This window comes from Ambystoma mexicanum, chromosome 1q (genome assembly GCF_040938575.1).
Source record: "Ambystoma mexicanum isolate Mex_15411 chromosome 1q, UKY_AmexF1_1, whole genome shotgun sequence".
Taxonomy (NCBI): domain Eukaryota; kingdom Metazoa; phylum Chordata; class Amphibia; order Caudata; family Ambystomatidae; genus Ambystoma; species Ambystoma mexicanum.
This window is the reverse complement of record NC_090922.1, coordinates 698,117,826-698,139,616: the sequence shown is the minus strand read 5'-3', so window position 1 is coordinate 698,139,616 and position 21,791 is coordinate 698,117,826. Positions and strand designations below refer to the sequence as shown.

At 48.1% G+C, this 21,791-nt stretch overlaps 1 protein-coding gene across 2 annotated transcripts in view; it reads right to left on the bottom strand.

Annotated features, from left to right (window-relative positions):
- The window catches only part of FIRRM (FIGNL1 interacting regulator of recombination and mitosis), a 1,502,596-nt gene that overhangs the window by 268,341 nt on the left and 1,212,464 nt on the right, over positions 1-21,791 (bottom strand). Inside the window, exon 18 of one of the 2 annotated variants that reach the window (XM_069641302.1) lies at positions 8,614-8,736. The exons of the other annotated variant lie outside the window; for it this stretch is intronic. Within the exon in view, the coding sequence (XP_069497403.1) occupies positions 8,614-8,736 (123 nt within the window). The remainder of the gene's footprint in view (positions 1-8,613; positions 8,737-21,791) is intronic. 2 annotated transcript variants of the gene reach the window in all.

Here is a 21,791-nt window from a genome sequence, read left to right as displayed (position 1 = left end):
GTGGTGCAGACGTCCTCCTTCACAATGAAGCTCCAGGAATCGTGGGTCTGTGGGAAACCAACAGGAACCACTGCCAGGGCACCAGTTGCACAATTGGAACAAGGTACTGTGTTCTGCTTGAGGAAACTGGGTGAACCCCTTTTCTTCATCTCTAAGGCTTGCCCTTGTCTTCCCCTCCTTATATTTTCTGCTTCCGAACATTGACAATATAGAAGTACTTTTGGCTACGTTGAATCGTGAACTGTCTGTGTGATCTTCGGCAACAGGCACCCGGTGTCACTTGACCCTGGCTCCGGCCCTTTGACATTTGAACTCCTGTCTCTGAGTGTTTCTCGAGTCTGTCTGCCTAACCAAAATATTGCCTGTGATTTTTGCCTCCAACTCCCTCTGGGTATCTCAGGTGCTAAGTGTGTTTTTGCCCCGGTAGCATTTCATGTCACGGATACGCGTTTGTTTAGTAGACCGAACTGTCAAAAAGTGATCGCAATCGTATTCGCGGTAACGTGTTTTGTTCGCAACACTGGTTCATTCAAACACAGGGCATACCTTGAGAAATACTGTACAAAGTGAATTGGTTAATTGTAGTATATTTAATGTGTGGTTTTTGTTTAAGTTTAATAGAAGTGTTGTTTTTATAACGAATGGTTTAAAAATAAATGTACTTTATACAGTAATTGTGGTCCCTTTGTGTAATCTCTGCTTCTGCTCATATACTCTTGAGATAAGCCTTGCTGCTCTGCTACTGCTACCACTCTGACATAGTAGTACAGGCTTGTACCAAAGGTAAAACTTGTATTGCCACTTGTAGTCTTAATTGTGTGTAGTGGTCCCTAAGGGCACTGGACAGGTTTCTGCCTAACAACGGCGTGGAGGGCAGGTGGACATGTTGAGAAGGTCCGGGTACCACGCTCTCCTGGCCCATGCCGGAGCAATGAGGATCATCCGGGAACCAAACCTCCGTAACCTCCGCAACACTTGCGGAATGACGGGGACTGGAGGAAATGCGTACAGCAGCGGGAAGGACCACTCCACTACAAACGCGTCCCCTAAAGCTCCTCTTGGAGAAAATTCCTGCAAGCATAATCTTTCGAACTTCCGGTTGACACTGGTGGCAAAGAGATCCACTTGTGGGGTCCCCCAAAGGGCGAAGATCTCCAAGAGAACCTCCTGAACCAGCTCCCACTCGTGAGAGACTGTGCTCTGCCTGCTCAGAGCGTCCGCCGCCTCATTTTCGTCCCCGGCCAGATGAACTGCTGATATCGAAATTTCCTGCTGAATGGCCCAGAACCAGAGCTGCATCGCCTCTCTGCACAGAGGGAGAGACCCTGCCCCCCCTTTTTTGTTGAGGTAGTGCATGGCCATTGTATGGTCTGTCAGAATCAGGACATTCTTCCCCCGCATAGACGGCAGAAAAGCCTTCAGGGTTAGCCTCACGGCCCTCAGCTCCAACAGATTGATATGGAAGCTGGAATCCGACGGAGACCAACGACCGCTGACTGTCAACTCGTTGGCATGAGCTCCCGTAAGGGATGTGTCCGTCACGATCGTCACCTCCGGCCAGGGTAGCCAAAATGGAGACCCCTTCATCAGATTGCCTTCGACGGCCCACCACAGAAGATCGTGGGCGACCGAGGGCGGCACCTGAACGGGATCCGACATCCTGCCGGAGGTTTGCGACCACTGCAACTTGAGAGCCCACTGCAGAGATCTCATCCACAGCCTGGCCTCTGGCACCAGAAGAATGCAGGATGCCATGAGGCCAAGCAACATCAAGAATTCGAACACCGGCAGACTCTGGGCATGTTGAAACTTGTGCACCATCTGCAGAATGTGATGAGCCCTCACCTGGGGAGGCGAACACTGCCCCAGGGATGTGTCGAGCACTGGTCCGATGTACTGGAGCCGCTGGGTAGGTGTCAAGTGGGACTTCTTTAAGTTGAGGGACAAGCCCAGCTTGTGAAGGGAGTGGCAGGTGACTGACATATAATCAAGGACTTGCTCGGGAGAGCGTGCCCTGATCAACCAATCGTCCAGCTAGGGGTAGACCTGAATCCTCCCTTTCATGAGATACGCTGCCACCACCACCATGAGCTTGGTGAAGACCCTCGGGGCGGAGGTCAATCCGAACGGCAGGACCCGAAACTGAAAATGCGAGTCGCCAACCGCGAACCTCAGGTACTTCTTGTGCTTGTGATGAATCCGCACATGAAAGTTAGCATTCTTGAGGTCGAGAGACACCAACCAGTCCTCAAGTTGAAGGACTTGAGAGAAAGTAACCATCTTGAACTTGTCCTTCCTGAGGAGTTTGTTCAAACCACACAAGTCCATGATGGATCTCAATCCCCCGTCTTTTTTCGGGATCAAAAAATATGGGGAATACCATCCCTTGTTCCTCTCCGCTACAGGCACCAGTTCTATGGCGCCTTTCTCCAGCAGGGATTTGATCTCCTGCGCAACAAGCAGATCCGGACTCTTCAAAGAGAGCATCCCTAGTGGATTGCCGTGAGGCCTCTGCCAGAAAGGAAGACAGTAGCCATGTGCTATGATCTCCAGAACCCACACATCTGAAGTAATAGCACGCCATTCTACAAGATGCTGCGCCAGCCTTCCCCCAACCGGCGAACCATGGGTCATGGCCTCACGACTGAGCTGAAGTGGCTGCGGCAGTGCCTGAGGGCAAAGAGGCAACTGCCCGAGCGGCCTTGGCACCTCGAGTACCTTGTTTTCCATCTCTGTTACTCCTACGTTGGCCCCTTTGACTGGCAGCTCCCCTCGATCTACCAAAGGACGAGTAGTTATCGAAAGGAACCTCCCCTCCATTGCTGTCCCCTAGGATGAAAAGGCAGAGGTTGGCGAACTGCAGCGCTCAACGATTTCACTGCAGCTTTGGAGGTCTGCAACCTCTCAAGGCTCTCGTCAGCCTTGCTGCCAAAAAGATGGTCACCATCAAAGGGCATGTTGAGAAGCCGGGACTGTACATCAGGAGCAAACCTGCGCATCACGGTGCTCGCCGCCATGGACCGGCTGACACAGTCTTCCACGTCCAGACCCGACTGAACGAATTCACACATGGCATCCTTGCCATCCTGAACGAGGGCAAGAAAACCATCCCGTTCCTCCCCTTCGGGAATATGTTCAGCCGCCAAAGATACACAATTCCACAGAGTGTGAGTCAATCTTGCCAAGGCACAAACTGAGTTGGCTGCCTTTAAAGCCATACCCCCAGATGAAAACACTTTCTTTGCCCAACCGTCGAAGCACTTGTTGTCCCTATCAGGAGGGATGGTAGGGTACGACGCCTTCTTCGCTGGGGCCGTATCCGCCTGCACCACCAAACTCTCCGGAGTGGGGTGCAAAGACAAGTAGCCGGGGTCGCCACTGGCTGGACGTTATTTTTTTCAGCAACACGTTATTCACTGCCGGGAGACTCTCTGGAGCAGTCCAAGCCGACGCCACCCTTCTTTGCAAGGCCATATGAAATGGCAGCAACGGGTCAGTGGGTGGACCTTGGTCCAAGATATCTGTCTGGTCATCCTGCAGAAAATCCACAGGTGGAGCAGACCACCCCAAATACTCCGTCACCCTAGACATGAGACGCCTGTATGAAGATTCGGCGTGAGTACCAGGCTCAGGCCTGCCAAATTCAACCTCCGGTGAGGTGTCCAGACCACTGGCGTCATGCAAGGATTGACGCAGGTCTTCCAACTGGCTATGACCAGACAACAGGTCATCAGGAACCTCCTGAGGAACCAAACCTTCCACATCCGACCCTTCATCCACCTCAGAGATATAATCCAGAAGTTGGAACAAATCCCTGGATGAAGGCACAGAAAAAGGCACAAACACATGTTTAACCTTATTCAAGGCCTTCCTCTGGGTTTCCACCGGTCTCCGGGGCACCTCCGATAAAGCCTCCTCAAAAGGCGTTGAGGGCGTCAACGGAATCAGCGTCGACGGCTTCGACTCCGGCTTCGAGGCCGGAGCCCCGAGCGCTTCCTTCGAGGGCCTCGACGCTGTTGGCTTCCTCGGAGGCAGAGCCTCGAGAGAGCCTCTCGACGGACAAGGCGCCAACGGCATCGATGCCTTCGGAGAAGGCCTCACAGGCTCCAAAGGTCTCAAGGGCATCGAGGACCGGGACCTGGAGGGGGCATGGCTAGAGCGATCTACCTTGTCCGATCGGGACCTCGACGGTTCCCGATGATCGCGCCGACCGCCTGAGCCCAAAGGCGTGCGAGCGGTGGCCCTAGCGCGTTTCTTGCCGGCTTCTCTCGAAGGCGCGGACGGAACAGAGCCCAGCGATTTGAAAATCGCCATCATCTCCTTGCGAAATGCGTCCCATTCCGCCAGAGATGAATGCTTGTTGGGACAAGCTACCCACCGTTTGGCAGAGTCCTCGGACGAGGAAGGCGGCTGGTGACGGCGCTTCCGTGAGTGCCTAGAAGATGCAGAGGAATGGCGGGAACCACTCTGGGACCGAGACCCTCTGGACTTACGCCGACGTGGAGAGTCGCCCCTCGAATCGTCGGTCGAAAGCCCCACGGATTTAGACTTTCAGGGTTTGGAAACGCTACCTACAGATAGCTTCTTCTTCCGCTCCCGCAAGGCCTTCGACGTCAAAGACTGGCAATCGTCACAGTCATCGGTGGCATGCTCCTCGCCGAGGCACCAGAGATGTCGTGCGGGTCCATAAGCGACATCTTGGAACCACAGTCCCGACACTTCTTGAAGCCCGACTGCGTGGTAGAAGAAGACAAAGACATGATATTTCACAAGAAACCAAGTTCGAAGAACCGATCCAACAGTAGAACCGAGGCACGCCGAGATTCAGAAGCAAACACGTTCGCTGAAAAAATGGAACTGAGGCTACGGGTGTCGTGCGTCCTACTTATAACATCCGGTGATGTAGGCTCGACAGAGGCCCTCGAGGACAGCATATCGACATCATCGACGCAGGAAAAATTTCCGAAGCAGCAAAGCTGTGGTGATTACCAGTCATACATGTGGAATACGTTGGAGGACACAATCCCCTCGAAGCAGAATTTCCATGAAAACCTCCTTTCAATTAAATGCTGCAGGAGGTAAACTATCCCTCTATTCTACAGCAGCGACAACCACTGACACTGTCCCACCTCCTATTGCCTAGGGTCTTTGCTTCTTAGTGTACGTGCAAACAGCACTGTGTAGCTTCTCTAACAGTGTTGAAAAGACTGTTTCCATCCAGTTTTGCAGACTCTAGGTAGGAACATTGCCTGGAAGCTCCAGAAGCCCCACATACTCTCTCCTTGTATTATCCAAAATCGCCATCTTCATCTCCAGCTGAAATATGCTACTAACAAAACATTTCTTGAAGACTTCTGCAGCTCCCCGAAGAGCATTCATATGTTTACACTATTGTTCCAGGCTACCAAACCACATGTCCTTTCTTCATGTGACTTTTTTTATGGCTGCCATCCTACCTCAAAATTCCTCAGTCGTCACTTACACAATTTTAACTGTAGTCTCTATGATGTCAGCACAAATATCCAAAATGCAATAAAGGGCATTAATGGATTGAAGGAGTTACTTCTGCCGACTCATATTTGGTCGTTCCTTCTGAATTTTCTGAGTCACTAAGTTGAAAAAAAAATCTTTCATCTTCCATTTTTCAGCCATTATAAAATAACTGCCACCCTCCAACAGGAATGCTCAACATGCACTTTGTCAGGGGATCCCAGAAATTGAAACTACCCCGGGCCTATGACTTCAAGCGTGCCCATAGAGTATGCCTTCACCAGAGCCAAAATCATAGTAATATCAGGGTGGCAACAGCCAGATGTCCTCACTCAGCAACCCCTTTTCCACCAATCCAGGGAGAGAGCAAAGATATGGGCTTATCTGCTGATGTATACCACAGGCCTCCACAGGTCATTCACAATACTCCTGCGCGCAGATGAGCTCTGCATAGGTTCAATGGTGGGGCCAGTTGCCCACTGTCCTCAGAAGTCTTCCTCTGTGTTCATCGTTAGGCATGGCTGGCTTCCTGTGGTCCCATCACTAGTGCTCAGTATGGCTCCTGTAGGCGTGGATCTTTAGCTCTGCCCCTTTACCCAAATTAGGCTAATTTCTAGAATTATTAAGTGCGCCTTTGGTCCATAAAGCAAGTTTATTGTAAAGACGGCCGGGATGGGGCTTAGATGACATCCAACAGTCGATGACATCCAACAGTCACACTAACCCTGGTCTCCCTGAACCACACAAAGAACACATATTATATTATATATACAGTTTGCAATCATTAATATACTCCCTCAGATACCATTTCAAAGGCATCCCCCCCCAAACATGATTGGATGCCCTGTACAGAGAAATCTAAAACCAACACAGTTCATTGGACACAGACATAACACAATCCCCTAAAAACGTATAATTACAAGGTTTACATTTTCAAAACACCCCTTCCCAAAAACCCCTCCATATTTGGCGGCAGCCCTGCCTCTTACTGAACAACATAATGCCTATTAATGACGCACGCAGACCTGCCCTAAAAAAGCCTAAGCACATGAAGACGTGAGAAAGACAAGTAGATTCCCTTTCGACCTATTCGTGTTTACTAACCGCATTGGCCAAACCTGTCCAGTGTCAGAGTTTTATAACTACCGACCTCTCCTATTCACACGAGTTCCACCCACTCAACACAAATGGCTCTCCTGAAATGTATTACTACTGGTTTTGCAAGGAGAAGCCACCTGTTAAAACAACCCTGCGAGTTTTACAAATGTCTATCCCTTACAACAACAAGCTCTCCAATTTACCAGAGATCATATATTCCCTTCGCCCTCCAGCACTTGAGCCATCTGCAAACTGACCGCAGCCAGCCAGTTGACGAACCTACGAAAACTGTTCCCCGACTGCTGATGGGACCTTTGCCACGATTGCAAAAACACCCTTATAATTAATCCACAATACGAAGACTCATGATGCATAGAGCAAACAACACCTCATATATTTCATCTCTTTTACTAAATTCGAAAAATACTTCCCATACATGTATACCATTATGTGTGCATTTCACTCCTATTATGATCTACTCTCATGACCACCATTCATACAGCTAAACTCCAAGTGCGCATATTGATCACCTGCTTCACCCGAGTGGGGATGGGGCCTCCAGGTGACAATGTTAGGTTTCTGTGCGCATGCAAATTTACAAATGTATCGCTGTTACACAAAATAACACAAAGTTAACAGCCTGAAACAGGCTCCTTGCCACCTTGAAACTTGAGGAGAACCACCTCCGGTTCCGGAAGCACCTCAAGACCTTCCTCTTCGCTTCTGCCTTTTCCACTCTTCTCCCCTGCTGATGTGTTTTCTCTCTCGACACTGTTCACCTGGCCACCCTCTGTCCTTCGGGCACAGGTACCTGCTCACCCTACCACCCTCCTGCACTGCCCCCAGGCCACCCGCTATACTGGAGTCTGTAACTGTAGCCATACACTTCTCTTCTGCACTTATCAGATACATCCTATCTGTCTAACCTAGCACTTGCTGGCTGCACTACCACCTTTAATTATTTATTTTTATTCATTTATTCTGTTTTCTCCTCTGTTCCGCACTTTCCTCTTTCCCTTCCATGCACTTTACTCCTTTTCCCCTTCCATGCACTTGCGCATTCTCAATGTCACTGGGCCTAGTAAGATCGTAGTTGTTTTTGTTCTCCCCTGTTCCCCCTCCCTTTTCCTGGTTGCGCTCTGAAACACTTGTGTACGAGCGCGTTATAAATAAAATATAATTTCATTTCAAAGTAACCTAAATGTAACACGTATCCCATTCACCATAAATATTGTAATATTTGTAGCAATTTGCGAGAGTAACAGAAATGACGATGACGTGTCCACCCCCCACAGTCAGTGGTATGGCGCGGAAAGTTTGAATTTGTCCAATTTCCCAACAGTCCCAAGTAAGCGCACTGCAGCTGAGAAACAAAGTCATTTGCATCACGATACCACCTAAGCCACGGATCCACAAACTACGGACGGTAGGAATCCATCTCTTTGTCTCTGCATCAGGTGGAATGTAAAGGGCCTGGTACAAAGGGCCTATTCTTCTACAGGAGGATAGAATAAAAAGCTTCTACTGAGAGGTCAGAGCAACCAAACAGTCTTGTGTCCCTTCCAGCTCTCCCGCTGAGTAATTACCTTTTTCTTTCCTGCAGTGAACATGTGAAAAATGTCTCCCATTTTCTACTACTGTCTCCATTTAAATCAGCCTAAATCACAAATGTGCATGGAAAAATGTTCATCAATTTGACTAGGAATTTCGTTTCCAAACAAATGGATTCATTGTGAAATTTCACTAGCATTGCGCAATTTTACAATTTGGGGTTTACAGAAGCGTTTCCTTTTAATTGACTGAAACATTTAACATTTTTATATTTTGTTGTTGGAAACGTTCAAAATTGCACAGGAAAAACATGTGTAACTTATTAAAGAGCAGAGTGCCTTACTTTGCACATTTCCTTTTTAATTCTACACAGCAAACACAGCAAAGTCTAGCAGATTTGCTTTTTTTAATAAAAAAATAAACATGACATTTAAAAGAAAGTATCTTTAAAAAGAAAAACATTAACATACTCACCTGCTGAAGATCAAGCAGTGCCCAAATCTGACCAACGACTTCTGATACTGCTAAATGTTGCTCAGTTTCCAAATAGTCATCTCCAGTATTACAGACAGCCAGGATGGCAGACAGAGATATATTCTAACAGATAGCAAAACCGAGATAACGCATATTGAAAATCATGCCAAATATTTAAAGCCACCATGACAGTTAGCATAGCTGAAATGAAGACATAATGTGCATGTAAGCTGATGTATATGAAATTGACAGACCACGAGTGATTTCTACACGTTAATCGATGGATTCAAAAGAAAAAATTAATCACCTCCAATCACACAGATTCCTCAACTTAGATTTTCTATCTCCAGCGCAAGCTGTCTTCGGAAGGTTTCAGTCACCAGAGGAGTTGTGTTGGCACTGGCAGGCGCTATTGCTCTCCCAGACGCTAGACGTAACATTGGAATCGGTATATATACATTCAACACTTCCTATAGCTTCAGTTCCGACCTTTACCCTAGCAGTTAGCAGCTGAGAAACCGAAAAACAGTCTAGGTTTTTGAGCCATTAGAAAGAATATTACCAGGAGTAAGTAACTGGTTCTTCTAATGTGTCCTCATGTTCGTTAGACTTCCCCCATAGCAGTACAGAAATCTCGACAACGGAAGAAAGAAAAGAAAACACCACCTACACCAGAAAACTCTGTCAGATCGCTTAGCCAAAGAGAGTGTCCTAAGAGAAACAAAAAGGCATTCACATCCAGGCAATACTGTTTGGTAAACGCGTGCAGGAAAGCCAATGTAACTTCTTGACAGATGTTCAAGACAGGGACTCCCTGCAGGGGTAGAAGCCAGGCCTCGGTTTGAATGAGCCATAAAATGATCAGGCAGGTCCTTCCCAGCCAGACCATGGGCAGCCAAAAATCTGCAGGCCAAGGGCGCGCTGTCGAGCACCAGAAGTCTGCAGAGCATGCTGTTCGATCCACATCCCATACGTGCTATGCATCAACGCCCGACTCTGCTGCATTAAAACCTGTGTGCCTAACCCTCTGCGGCAAAGCCTGCGCAGGCCAAGGGTGCGGTTTTGAGTGCCACGGGTCCGCTGTTCGATCCACATCCACTACGTGCTACGCATCGACGACAGACTCCTCTGCGTTAAAACCTGCGTGCCAAACCCTCTGCAGCAAAGCGTGCGCAGGCCAAGGGCGCAGTGTTGAGCTCCACAGGTGTTATGAGCCGCACTATGACGCTTGTGAACACGTCTGCTACGTACCTCGTCTCACATTTTCGGCTGAACCCCAACACCTTGAACTTGTAACCACCCCAACCAGACCAGAGGCCTCAGCCGGCAACCCAAGATCCACTAAAACACCCTCCACGCAAACCCAGTCAGCCCCAAGGTTGCCCGCTCCACATGGAACGTAGGTAACCGCCCTGGTGCCTGACCCTTCAGCACCTTGCCGCTCCTCCTACGCACCCCCAGGACTCCCCACCTAGTCAACTATCAGCTCGACACTCTTGGCTCCACCATTGCTACGTTCCCCTTGATCCTTCTGAGGAATAGACTCCTCAGGGTGGGCACTCGGCTCACTGCGTGCGCCCCACACCACACTTCTCAATCACTCCACCCACTGCAAACCCACAGACCAGGCGCTATGCAACCCGAAATCCCCAATTTGGCCATCGCCTAGCCTGCTCCGTTTCTCACGAGAAATAGGTTCCTCTGACTCCACACCCAGTTCATCCCTTACCACCCTCTGTACGCTCACCAGCCATTGCGAATTACGCAAACACACACGCATGCCCGCCAGACCCAGCTACAAAGCCATCAACTGTGCGCTAATCAACGCAAGATCAGTCCCGACGCATGCAGCTGAAATCCTTGTTCTTACAACCTCCAACGACTTTGATTTGCTTGAAATCACTGAAACCTGGTTCCATCCAGCTGCAGGCCCAGAACTCTTCATCGCCATCCCCCTGGCTTTGCCATCCTAAGATGTGCCAGATCCTCTAAAACAGGAGGTAGTATCGCCCCCTCCTCTTTAAAAACACCTTCACTATTAGAGTCGAGCAAACCGATGTCATTCCCAACTGCAAATCCCTACTCGCCAAGATCTCCATGTCTCCGACCAATTCTATCACCATCCTCTTTATCTACCGACCGCCTTGCCCCAGCCTTACCCTCGAAGATAACTTGATACAAAGCAAATTCGCGTCCATCAAACCCAACTCAAAAGTCATAATCCTTGGGGACCTCAACCTAGGCCTCAAAGACCCAGCAGACTAATTGGCCACCAGTGTAGCCACAGCACTTAACCATGCTGGCTTCACACAACGCTCTCAAGCTCACCCATGACCTCGAAAAACCTCAACCCTACCAACCTTGCACCGCTACTTGCCACCTGAGCGCACCCCCCCCCATCCTCAGTAACAGACCCAGTAGCACTGGTTGACCTCTATAAGCAATCTATTGCACAAGCAGTCAACACGCTTGCCCCTCTCAAACTTAGGAAAGCCAAATCCTCACTAAAAAAGAACGCTTGGTTCACTCCAGAAGTCTGTGCCAATAAGCACACCGCCGAGCTAGCTTGGAGAAAAAAACCTCCCCTGCCTCCAAAGCCCTCTTCTCCTTCCTCGCCTAAAACTACAGAAGGGAAATCCACACTGACAAAGCCAACAGCTACAATTCCAGAATCAGTAATGCCTCGTCCAACTTCTGGGAACATTTCATAATTCTCTGGGAGCTAGAGACCCCCACCAGCCAGACCAGACAGTAGACAGTACCTGGTGCGAAAAAATCCAAGACGCCCTCACTGTAAAGGTCAACTCTCTCTCGAAGAAAAAATCCTTGCCAAGCAACTTGCTATGCTAACCAAACCACCATTGCCCACAGTACCCAGCCCCTTACCAACCCACACCAGCACCCCGTTCAACTTCCACACTGTTTCAGACATGGACGTCACCAACATCATCAAGAGTCTCAAACCATCACAATGCAAAGGTGTCACTTGCACAGCTCCAATCATCAAAGACTTTGCTGAGTCACTCATTTCCTTCTTCACAGCCATCATCAATGCATCCCTCTCCACCAACTCAGTGCCAACTTCCTTGAAGGAAACATGGGTCCTACCGCTCTTCAAGAAACCATCCCTTGACCCATCCATTCTGACAAACCTGCCCCATTACTACGGTAAATTACCTCTTGAAGGTCCTGGATCGTGTTGCCTATATCCAGGTTCAACAGTATCTTAAAGGAAAACAACATCTTGTGCACTCGCCAATCAGGAATCCGCCCCAAACACGGAACCAAAACTGCAATACTTGATTCGAAAATACAAATCGATGCCATCAAAGATGCTGGCAAAACTGCTCTCCTGATGATGCTAGACCTCTAGGCAGCATTCGATTTGGTAGACCACCAAATTCTCTGCTCTCAACTTGCCTCAAACGCAAACTTCTCTCCATCAGCCACCAATTGGGTTAGGTCCTTCCTAGCTGACAGATCCTCACGTGTCTTCATCTATGAGTTTTCTGCTGAACCTACTCCTGTCACCTATGGAGCCCCCCCCCCCAAGGTTCATGCCTCTCCCCCACCCTCTACAATACTTATACAAAACCCCTCTTCAACCACCTTCACCTACTAGGCATATCATACAAAAACTAGGCTGACGACACGCACCCTCTCCAGATCCTATGCCCAGGACTCAGCCACCATAAACTCTGCATACAAGGTCATACAAAACTGGATGGCTTCTTACCTACTCTGCCGCAACGACAAAACCAAAATCCTAATTGTTGGCTCAAACGCCACACTTTGCAACATTGACCCAGCAAACAAGGAGTTTATCATCGATGGTAACCGTTTCACCACCTCTGCCTCTGCCAAAACTCTTGGCGTCTACCTGGATGCCAACCTCAACCTCTCACATAGAGTGAGCTTGATCGCCTCTTCGGCGGTTTACACAGCCAAACTGTTTCATGTCAGCAGGCCCTTCCTCTCCACTCCCAACCGCCTAACAATTGTAAGAGCTATCACAGCAGCCAAGCACGACGACTGTAACACCCTATTTACTGGCACCTCTGAATGCAACCTGAACAATCTCCAGACGATTCAGAACAATGCTCTCTGAGCTTCCATTGTCCTCTCCAAATCTGACCATATCTCCGAAGCCAGGAGAGCTGCACACTGGTTGCCCATCCGGGAAAGGATTAAGTTCAAAACATTGTCCCTGATCCACCAATGTTTCTCCAACACTGCCCTGACCTCTCTCACACGCGGTGTGGAAAAATACGCCCCTGCCTGACCTCTTAGATCGCTGAACTCTCACTTCCTGCAGACCCCCAAATTCAGCCGCCTCTCAGTAGGGGGCAAGAGTTTCCCGGTCATTGCTGGCAAACTCTGGGATAATATTCCACTAGCACTCAGAAAAGAACAGGCCTACTGGACCTTCTGCAGAAACTTAAAGAGTTAGCTGTTCAACTCACTGTGTTCCTCCTAAGACTATTCCATCCCACTACTGCATCTCACCACCACCTCTTCCTCTCTTTTACCTTAATGCAACTTGTAATTTTGTACATTAATCTAACTAGCACCTAGATACCCAAGGCTGTTGTGCGCTGAAATAAATAAATCGTTCCATTCGGAGCTGCACACCCACCTGTACACATTCGGTTTAGTAGCCGCATGGGAACCAGCATATCCCACAACCAGCTGGTTATCTTTCCTGAGGTCCCTCGTAGGAGATATAGAGCAACCAAGGGCCCACACAGGGTCCATCCAATGAAACCTGACGATGGTTCTTCTAAGAGAGGTAAAGATGACAACTTTAGAAAAGAAGGGTCTCACTCTCCAAGTCATCTTCTCTTTGGGAAACACCGGGTTTAAGTTTTTAAAAGACCAGGCCGGGCGCTCACTCACCCGTCTCACGGAAGGGATGACCACAAGGAAAATCAACTTAAGGGCGAGCAATCTAAGAGAACATGAATGCAGGGGCTTAAACTGAGTACCCCACAAGGAAAGTCAAAACCAAGTTGAAATTCAACACCGAAACAATATAATGTGTGGAAAAAACTTGTTACTCCAATCCACCCACAACAGCTTAACAGTAGAGAGGGTGAAAAACAAGCCCTGTCAACTGCACCTTTTAAAGACCAAAACGGTGGTCAGCTAACCCCTTAGCAGTACCAATCTGCAAGCTGAGCTGGGCCAAGGAAAGTAAGAAGTGAAGTACTGAGGAAGTTGAACGGGTCAAAACGTCCAGAAAACCCCTCCCTACACCAAGTCAAAAATGTATGCCACCTTCAGGGATACAGACTTGACGGCAGACTTCCGAGCAGAAAGTCCACTGCTACTACCATAGCATCTCAGCAGCAAAGCATCATGGTTCCCGAACCCCTGAGTGGGAGACCAGATTCATCCTCATTGGAAGGTGTCAGGGAGGTAAGATGGACATGTCTAGAAGCTCCAGTTACCATAAACTCTGGACGCATACAAGTGATCAGAATCATCTTGGAACTGAACTTCAACAGTCTTCTAAATGAGAAACAGGGCAATGATGGTCATCGGTCAAAATGCATAAAGGAGGTTGAAGCTCCCCCAGAGCTTTCTGTGGAGGAAATTTACTGTGCAGACCAACTCACACTGCAAGCAAAGAAGTCCACTTGAGGAGTCTCCCAGTAGACAGAATCTCCTTCAGATCTTGCCGAGAGACTTCCCATTCATGAAAGGCCTAAGTCTGTCTGCTCAGTCCATCCACAAAGACGTTCTCCGACCCGGCAAGTTGGCCACACCCTAAGCGTCACCTTGCCTTTAGAGAACACTGTAAATGGGGGCTTGCAGGATAGGGCCTGTAATTCACTAAACATTCATGTGGTAGTCATTATTTTGTATTTTTTTAAAATTGTTATTGTAAAATATAGTTTAATACAAAACTTTTTTTTTTTTACATCTTTGACTGTCACATACATTCATTACAGAGAAGAAGTTTTGAAGCGATTTACATCAAAATCATCAATCATTTAGTCAATTCGCTAAGCAACAGCATATTATCAAGGTACTCTATTACAGCACAAGATAGGATACAGTTTCAACCCGACATTATATGTGACCATCACTCAGACATATTGTCGTTCAAAGGTGCAAACATTCCCAGAAATGTAGACCTTTGAAATTACGTCTCTGGACATTCTATAACTAGATGCTTTAAAGATTCAGTTGTTTGGTCACAGAATCAAAAGCTGTTGCTAGCAATATCAGCAGTATGTCTGCGAAATAGTATTTCCCTTGTTGGAAGCAAATTTAAACAGTCGCAAGAACAGGTTGCGATGGTATGTGGACGGAAATTTTATTAGATATTTCAAGGGCTCATTTAGAGATCGCGCTTCACCTTCCCAAGGATAGACTAGTTTTTAGACTTGCCCTTTGGTCAATAGTTTTGATCCAATCACAGAACGCTATTTTTCTTTTGGCTTTGCAGGGATTCTCTAGCAGCATTTGCATGCTGCTACCAGCATTAATCAAGTGTTTGGTTAATTTCTCAGACCACATCTTTAACAGACCAGTGCTTGTTGGACCTTCTAGTATTTGATAAGCAATCAGTGAATCACTTAACAAAATGTTCCTTAATAGAGAAACTGATTTCCAAATCACATATGAATAAAGTGATTGCAGCCCTAATTCGTATCGAATAGATTTTTATAGAGACGCAATTAGGTAGGCAGAGAACCGTTTGCCAACATTGTCCTTCCAAGACAGGCCAAAGTTGGTTGATGTTGGAGCCTGCCTCACTTCCAAATGTTACAACTGCAACCACTTTTTGGCGGTAAAACATGATTACCGGGCTCAACAAGAACTTTCTGTAATCAGAGAGCAATTTTGTGCCCTGAAGTTTCAGGTTATTTATTTTTGAAGTCAGATGTACAACCCACTGATGTTCTCTAATAGAGTTATTGAAATACACTCCCAGATTTCTAATGTTGCTAACTCGTTCTAAGCTTTGATTTGAGGCGTACCATTTGAACAGTTTCCCTTTTTTCCCTAATCTAGAGCCAAGACTTAGAATTTTTGACTTTGCAATGTTAATTTTCAGATCGTTTTGATGCAGATACATTTCCAAACAAAACAGCAAACGTTGCAGGCCAACTTGGCTACGGTCTATCAGTACCAGGTCGTCTGCATAAGGGACCCAACTCAAATGATGGTCGTTGATCTTTGGGGGGGAAACAGTGGCAGTCCGATAGTGCAGATGGAAGATCCGAGATATATAGTTTGAACATAGTTGCAGCTAGCGGGCAGCCTTGTTTAACACCCCTTTCTTTGGGGATCTTTCTGGTCAGTTCACCTTGGGCATTGATTTTCACTCGAATGGATGTATTCGTATACAAAAGCATTATAGCTTGGAGTAAGTCAGGTGGACAATTCCAAGAGTTGAGCTTATTCCACAACAAAGATCTATTTAGACTATTAAACGCTTGTTGCAGATCAACAAAAGCAAAAAACAAGGTCTTATGATTACGCAATGTTTCGAGCTTTAGGAGCAAAAGGAGGAATAGATTTAATTCGACTCCTACGCCCTTAGTGAAGCCAGTTTGGCATATGTCATTAATGGCATTATCCAAAGCCCACTTGGCTAACCTCTTTTCCAAAAATGTAGCAAATAGTTTCCCGACCACGTCTAAAAGGGAAAAAAATTGGGGTTGGAGCGGCATCCTTTCTTAAAAATAGGTACAATTACCGCCGATTGCCAAGTGGTGGGGATAGATTTTGTTTTTACTATGCAACCAAACAGAGCAGAAATAAAACTGGACCATTCATTGATGTTTTTCTTTAGAATTATATTAGTTAACCCACCAGAGTTTCTCAGTTTCGTTATTGCATACTGAATGTCATCTTTCGACAGAGGTGGATCCCAAACCACTGCATCACCGACGGTAAAGGCAACAGCAGTATGGGAAAAGTTGCTGAATACCTTGGTGAAATGGTCGACCCATGTATTAGCAGCGACCACGATGCTCAAATGTGCTTGCTGGGTTCATTGCCAAAAATATTATTTTCCATGTCAGTAGTCCCAGTTGACGAGAATGCATAAAGCTCAAAAGGAGTCCCCATTAAGAAATTCAATACAAGATTCAAATCTCATGGCTCCACAATGAAGTGCGACGGGGGATCATGTGAGACCTTTGAGAAACTATCACTGTGGTTATGGTAAAGTATAATTCCTGCTCAAGCATGTGTTTGAAAATGGATAATGCAGCCAAATACCATTTTCACGGTGCTCACATGAAGCCCCTGTTGGGCAAGTTGCATGAGAAAAGACTACTGTAGGTGCGATGCACAGGTAAGGCTCTATTTGCTTAGCCCTGCGCCAGCAGCAAAACAATTTCAAACGGCAGCTGTACAGAGACATGGTTGCCGGTTTTCTTGCCAAAAACACCACCTCTATGACGTCTTCGGAAAAGTCACAGTCCCTGTATCTGAACCACACGGAGGCCACGCATGAAGGATGGCAGTGTTGCTACTCTGATGAAGAACAAATCTATGTGATCACTGCACCATCCGTAATGCCACCGACGAAAATGTACACTGAAATTACAGTGCAGTGATCAGATTGATCACATTTGCCCGCCTACCCCGGCCCACAATCCGCACCCCCCACTTACCTTTACTGCAGCGCACTCCTGACATCCTTGTACCCCTGTGGCACCAGCTACTCCCACTTACATGGGGGCGGTGCTGAGGCCACATGGACCTTTTTTAAATTCTGTTACTGTGTCAAAGGTGAACAGGGGACACCCCTGCTCTGCTTGGGCACAGTAATAGATGTCAGGATTTCTGTACCGCACTCGGGCGCAGTTTTAGTAATGTCGCCACAATTGTGGCAATATTATGGTACGATTCCGTGAAGAACCAGTCCTCCTGACTGCGAGAGTAAGTATATCCCAGGGGAAGATGCCATGGAGGACAGAAAGCCATGTCCAGAAGGCCCAGGTACCAAGCGCTCCTGGCCCAGTTCAGGGCAAAGGACCATTGTCACCCTGAACCTCTGCAGAACTTGAGGGATGCCTGGCATCTGTGGGAATGTGTGTAAAAGTGGAAGGTTCCAGTGCACCACAAGCATGTCTCCCAGTGCCACTGTCAGGGGAAATTCCATTGAGCAGAACAGCTTACAGTTCCTGTTGAAACTGGAGGTGAACAGATCCACCTGAGGGGTTCTCTAACCAAAGGCTCAGAATCTCTGAAAGAACTTCCTGGCACAACTCCCACTTGTGAGAGAATGAGCCCTGCCTGCTCAGGACATCCCACTGTTTTCTTCGTCCTGGCTAGACGAACCGTAGAGGAGGACATCTCGCTCTGTAATGCGCAAAACAAGAGCATTTCCTCTCTGCACCGGAGTAGTAATTCTACACCCTCTCTCTTGCTGGAGTAGTACACAGCCACCTTGTTGCCCATCATGATCAGGACAGTTTCCCCCTGTATTGAAGGCAAAAAGACCATCAGCACCAGTGTGACAGCCCTCCAATCTAACAGGTTTTGTCTCTGCCGGGGTTCATAACCCGCGCACCGTCAGTTCATTGATGTGCACCCTAGCCCTTCATAGAGGCACCCCTAACCACACTTGTCTCCTGCCACGGATGCCAAAAGAAAGAAGAATTGCATCATGCTTCCCGAGAACTGTGACCAATGAGATCAGAGGAGCCACTGAAGGCACCTCCTTTCCAGTCTGGCCTATGGCACCAGAAAAATGAAGGCCGAGTTGAGATCGAGCAACCAAAGAAAGTCTAGGGCCGGAAGTTTGGGGGCATTCTAAAATGTTATGACCCTCTGTTGGATGTGAAGGGCCATGGTCCTGGGAAGGGAAAACTGTGATGCTGGAAATGTATTTGAGGGACAGGGCCTCCATGTCCTTGTCCTGTACTCCTTTATCATGTGTTCTGTGTTGAATTCTGTACAGGAGTCCAATTGGGACACCTGGCAGTGTGGCTCTTCCTCTTTTTGGTTGTGGTGAACAGACCCTTGGGATACCCTTATGGCACCAATGGGTGAGGGTATAACCCTGTACCCCTATTGTATGTTTTTGGGCACCTGTGTGTGGCCCACAGACCAGGGTATGGGCTGGTGGCAGCTCTGTGCTGAATTTGACAGGTGCTCTGAGTGTCCTCCATTTTGGGATACCCAGGCCCTGCCATAGGAATCAGTGGATTCCTGATAGGAGACAAGATGGCCCCTGTGGACTCTTTGTTTCTATTACCTGTTGCCTTGTTTTCCCAAAGTCCTGGGAAGCCCTGACTCGGTCCCTTCCCCTGACTGGCTGTTGGGTGGAAGAACCATATATGGTATTGTGGGGGAAGTCCAGGCCAGACTGGCTGGAGCCTTCCCAATGACTATGTTGTGGGTACTGCTTTGAGGTGGGGCCTGGGTGAATGGAGCGTGTGACGAATATGCACTTCATGTTGTGGGTGTCTGGTATCTGTGTGTGTGACACAAAGAATGACACAGCCCTGCCCGAAACTGACATGAATGTAGTGTGGTGTGCTGAAAAGCTGGGTGCTTGCCCTAATCCACATTCCTTATTATGGGTGACTGGGTGTAAGTGAATGGCCTGAATGCACTGTGAGCCTGATTGGCTGCCTGCCTGCATGGATGTCCTTCTGAATGATTGGCTGCCTGAGCCTGGCTCAGCAGTGTGAAAGACAGAACTTTATATCTGGGGGCCTCTCACTGACCAGAATTGTTCAGAAGCTGAAGTCGAAACTTGAAGCTGCTTATCCTTGAAGCCCAGCTGGAAGAAGAAGAATTGCGGCTGCTTTCCTTCGCCAATCTGAAAGTTGCTGAGTCTGTGAAGGACTGATCCAAGCGATTACCTGACTAGGAGACCTCTTCCCGAGCTACGAGGGAACATCGTGCAAAAGCTGATCTTCTTCAAGGCGCCCTGGAAGTCAGTCCATGAAAGGCAGTCGACCGGAGACTGGGTCCGCCGAGAACCTAAAGCAAAGGAGTCCATCGAAGTCCATCGTCGATGACCAGGGTTCGGAGGATGGCCGTGACCACTGGAAGCCTGCTGAGTCGTGTTGCCCAGAAGCAGGGACAGCTTAACGCTGTGCTGCTCAACGACAGGAGCCGCAATGCTCCACCTTTGCCTAAGACATTTGAAAAAAAGGACTCCCTTGCCATCACAGTCGACTGCTTTGTTCCGCCGGCGAAAGTCGAGGTTGTTGACGGCCGAGGAGAATCCGCCGGTGGGTTTCTCGCCACCTGAAGTCCTCAAAGACGACAACAAAGATCCAAGAGCCAGCCGTGGTCGAGTCTCTATCGTTGACGCCAATGCCTTTGCTGGGCCTACGTTCTTCATCGCATCTCCTTTGCGGTAACAAACTCTTGTCATCGAGGTGCACCGCACGCCTTGCCTTCGCAGGACATCCACAATCTATCACCGACTAGCACCGCAAAAACCGAAGCTGCTGTCCCGACGACAGTGTTCACCTTCCTTCGTAGGAATCTCGATGACCCGTGGCTCCGTCGAGGAACCATCAGAATAACTCTGCTAAACTCAGGTACATTGGGGTAGTAGAACATTTTACCAGGAAACAAGACTGCTTAAACATGAATGGATGGGCTTGCTAATTCACTTTATTACAGGTTACCCAGGTGGGGGGATCCTCACACAGAACTGTGTCTTAGTAGCAAGAGAACTATTCTGCCATTAGTTAACCCAACTTGTCTTCCTACCTTCCTATGTCTGATGTTGATTCGCATTGCTATTTGACTTGTATGCCATTTGAACTGTCAGCATTTGGTGCATTTTAGAGTTAATTGTGGTACCACATAGACATTGTACATATTTAACAAATAGGATTTGCCAAAGAACAAAGTCTATTATTAATTGTGTACATATATTGAACCTTATTTATATAAAGCACTGTATTATCAACTAATATAGTGTGTGGACATTCCTTTGTAGGATAGGAGGTCCTGGTTGCCCTGTCGCAGGGATAGGAGTTTGTCATCCAGAGCCTGCCCCCGAGAGTGTCGAGCAAATAACCTTTCCATGCTTGCTAGAAATCCTTGAAAATCACGGAGAATAAGGTCATCTTGAGTAACCAGTGGAACTGACCAATCGGCAGCACAGCCGCTGAGATATGACAATACAAAGGCTGCCTTGGTCTGGTCATTAGGGAAGGCCCCAGGTCTGCATAGGAAGTGCAAACGACACTGATTCATGAATACGGCGAATCGTTTGGGGTCCCCAACAAAGCGTTCGGGTGGGGCCAGCGGCATGTCTCCAGGTAGATTAATCTGCACAGGGTTACTGGGAACCACAGGAGCGGGGTTCCCCCCCGGAACCGGGCAGAGGAGTGTGTCCAGCTTGACCTTGCAAAAACTGTCTAGTCAGGTCATCAGTTCTTTCCTTTGATACAATCACTTCCCTCCTGAGAGCATTAGTCTCTTGACGAGCGGCGTGTACTTCGGCCCGTAATTCCCCCAGTAGTTGGGCCAACTGATCAGTCTCAGAAGTTTCCATAGCGCCTGGGTGGGAATTTGTTGGAAGGCTTCGCGTTCTGTAACGCTCACCTGACTCCCACGGAGGCGCTGGTCTAGTCTGGGTTTCTGTGGCCTCTTCGGGCGTGATGCGCAGAACTCGGAACACCGACTAAACAGGACCCTCAAATCTTGCTTGTCTGGCCCGTAGGAATATCCTTCTTATGGTTTGAAAGGATGAACTCTCCATCCTGCTTCTGGTGCAGGGGAGCGTGTTTGTCCAGTTACTTCACTGGTTTTCAGAATGGCGCTGGCAAAATCCACTTGACTTTTCTGAGCAGAACGCCGTAAGTATGAAGATTACAAAAGTTCAAGTGTTGAGCCTCCTTTTCTGTTGCCTTCCTAACCTGTGATCTGTCCTTTATTTCAGGTGCAGAATGAAGGCGATGCATTGAGGGATTGAATTACCAATGGTAAACTCAGGTGACTTAGCAATGGGGGCGATTCCTCTTAATGTCTTTATATTCCTCCAGTAAGGTCTTGTCCTTTCCCCATAGGGGCCGGGGTGTGGTACCTGCCAACGAAGCGGCGCCGACTCGAAATGAGGAATGGTCCACCAACAGAAGACTGGTATGGTTATGGTGGAAAATTAGGCTTTCCTCATATGTTCTTTCTGCTCACCTTTTGTCTCTTCTCTCCCCTAGGCGCAGAGATGTGGCGACCGG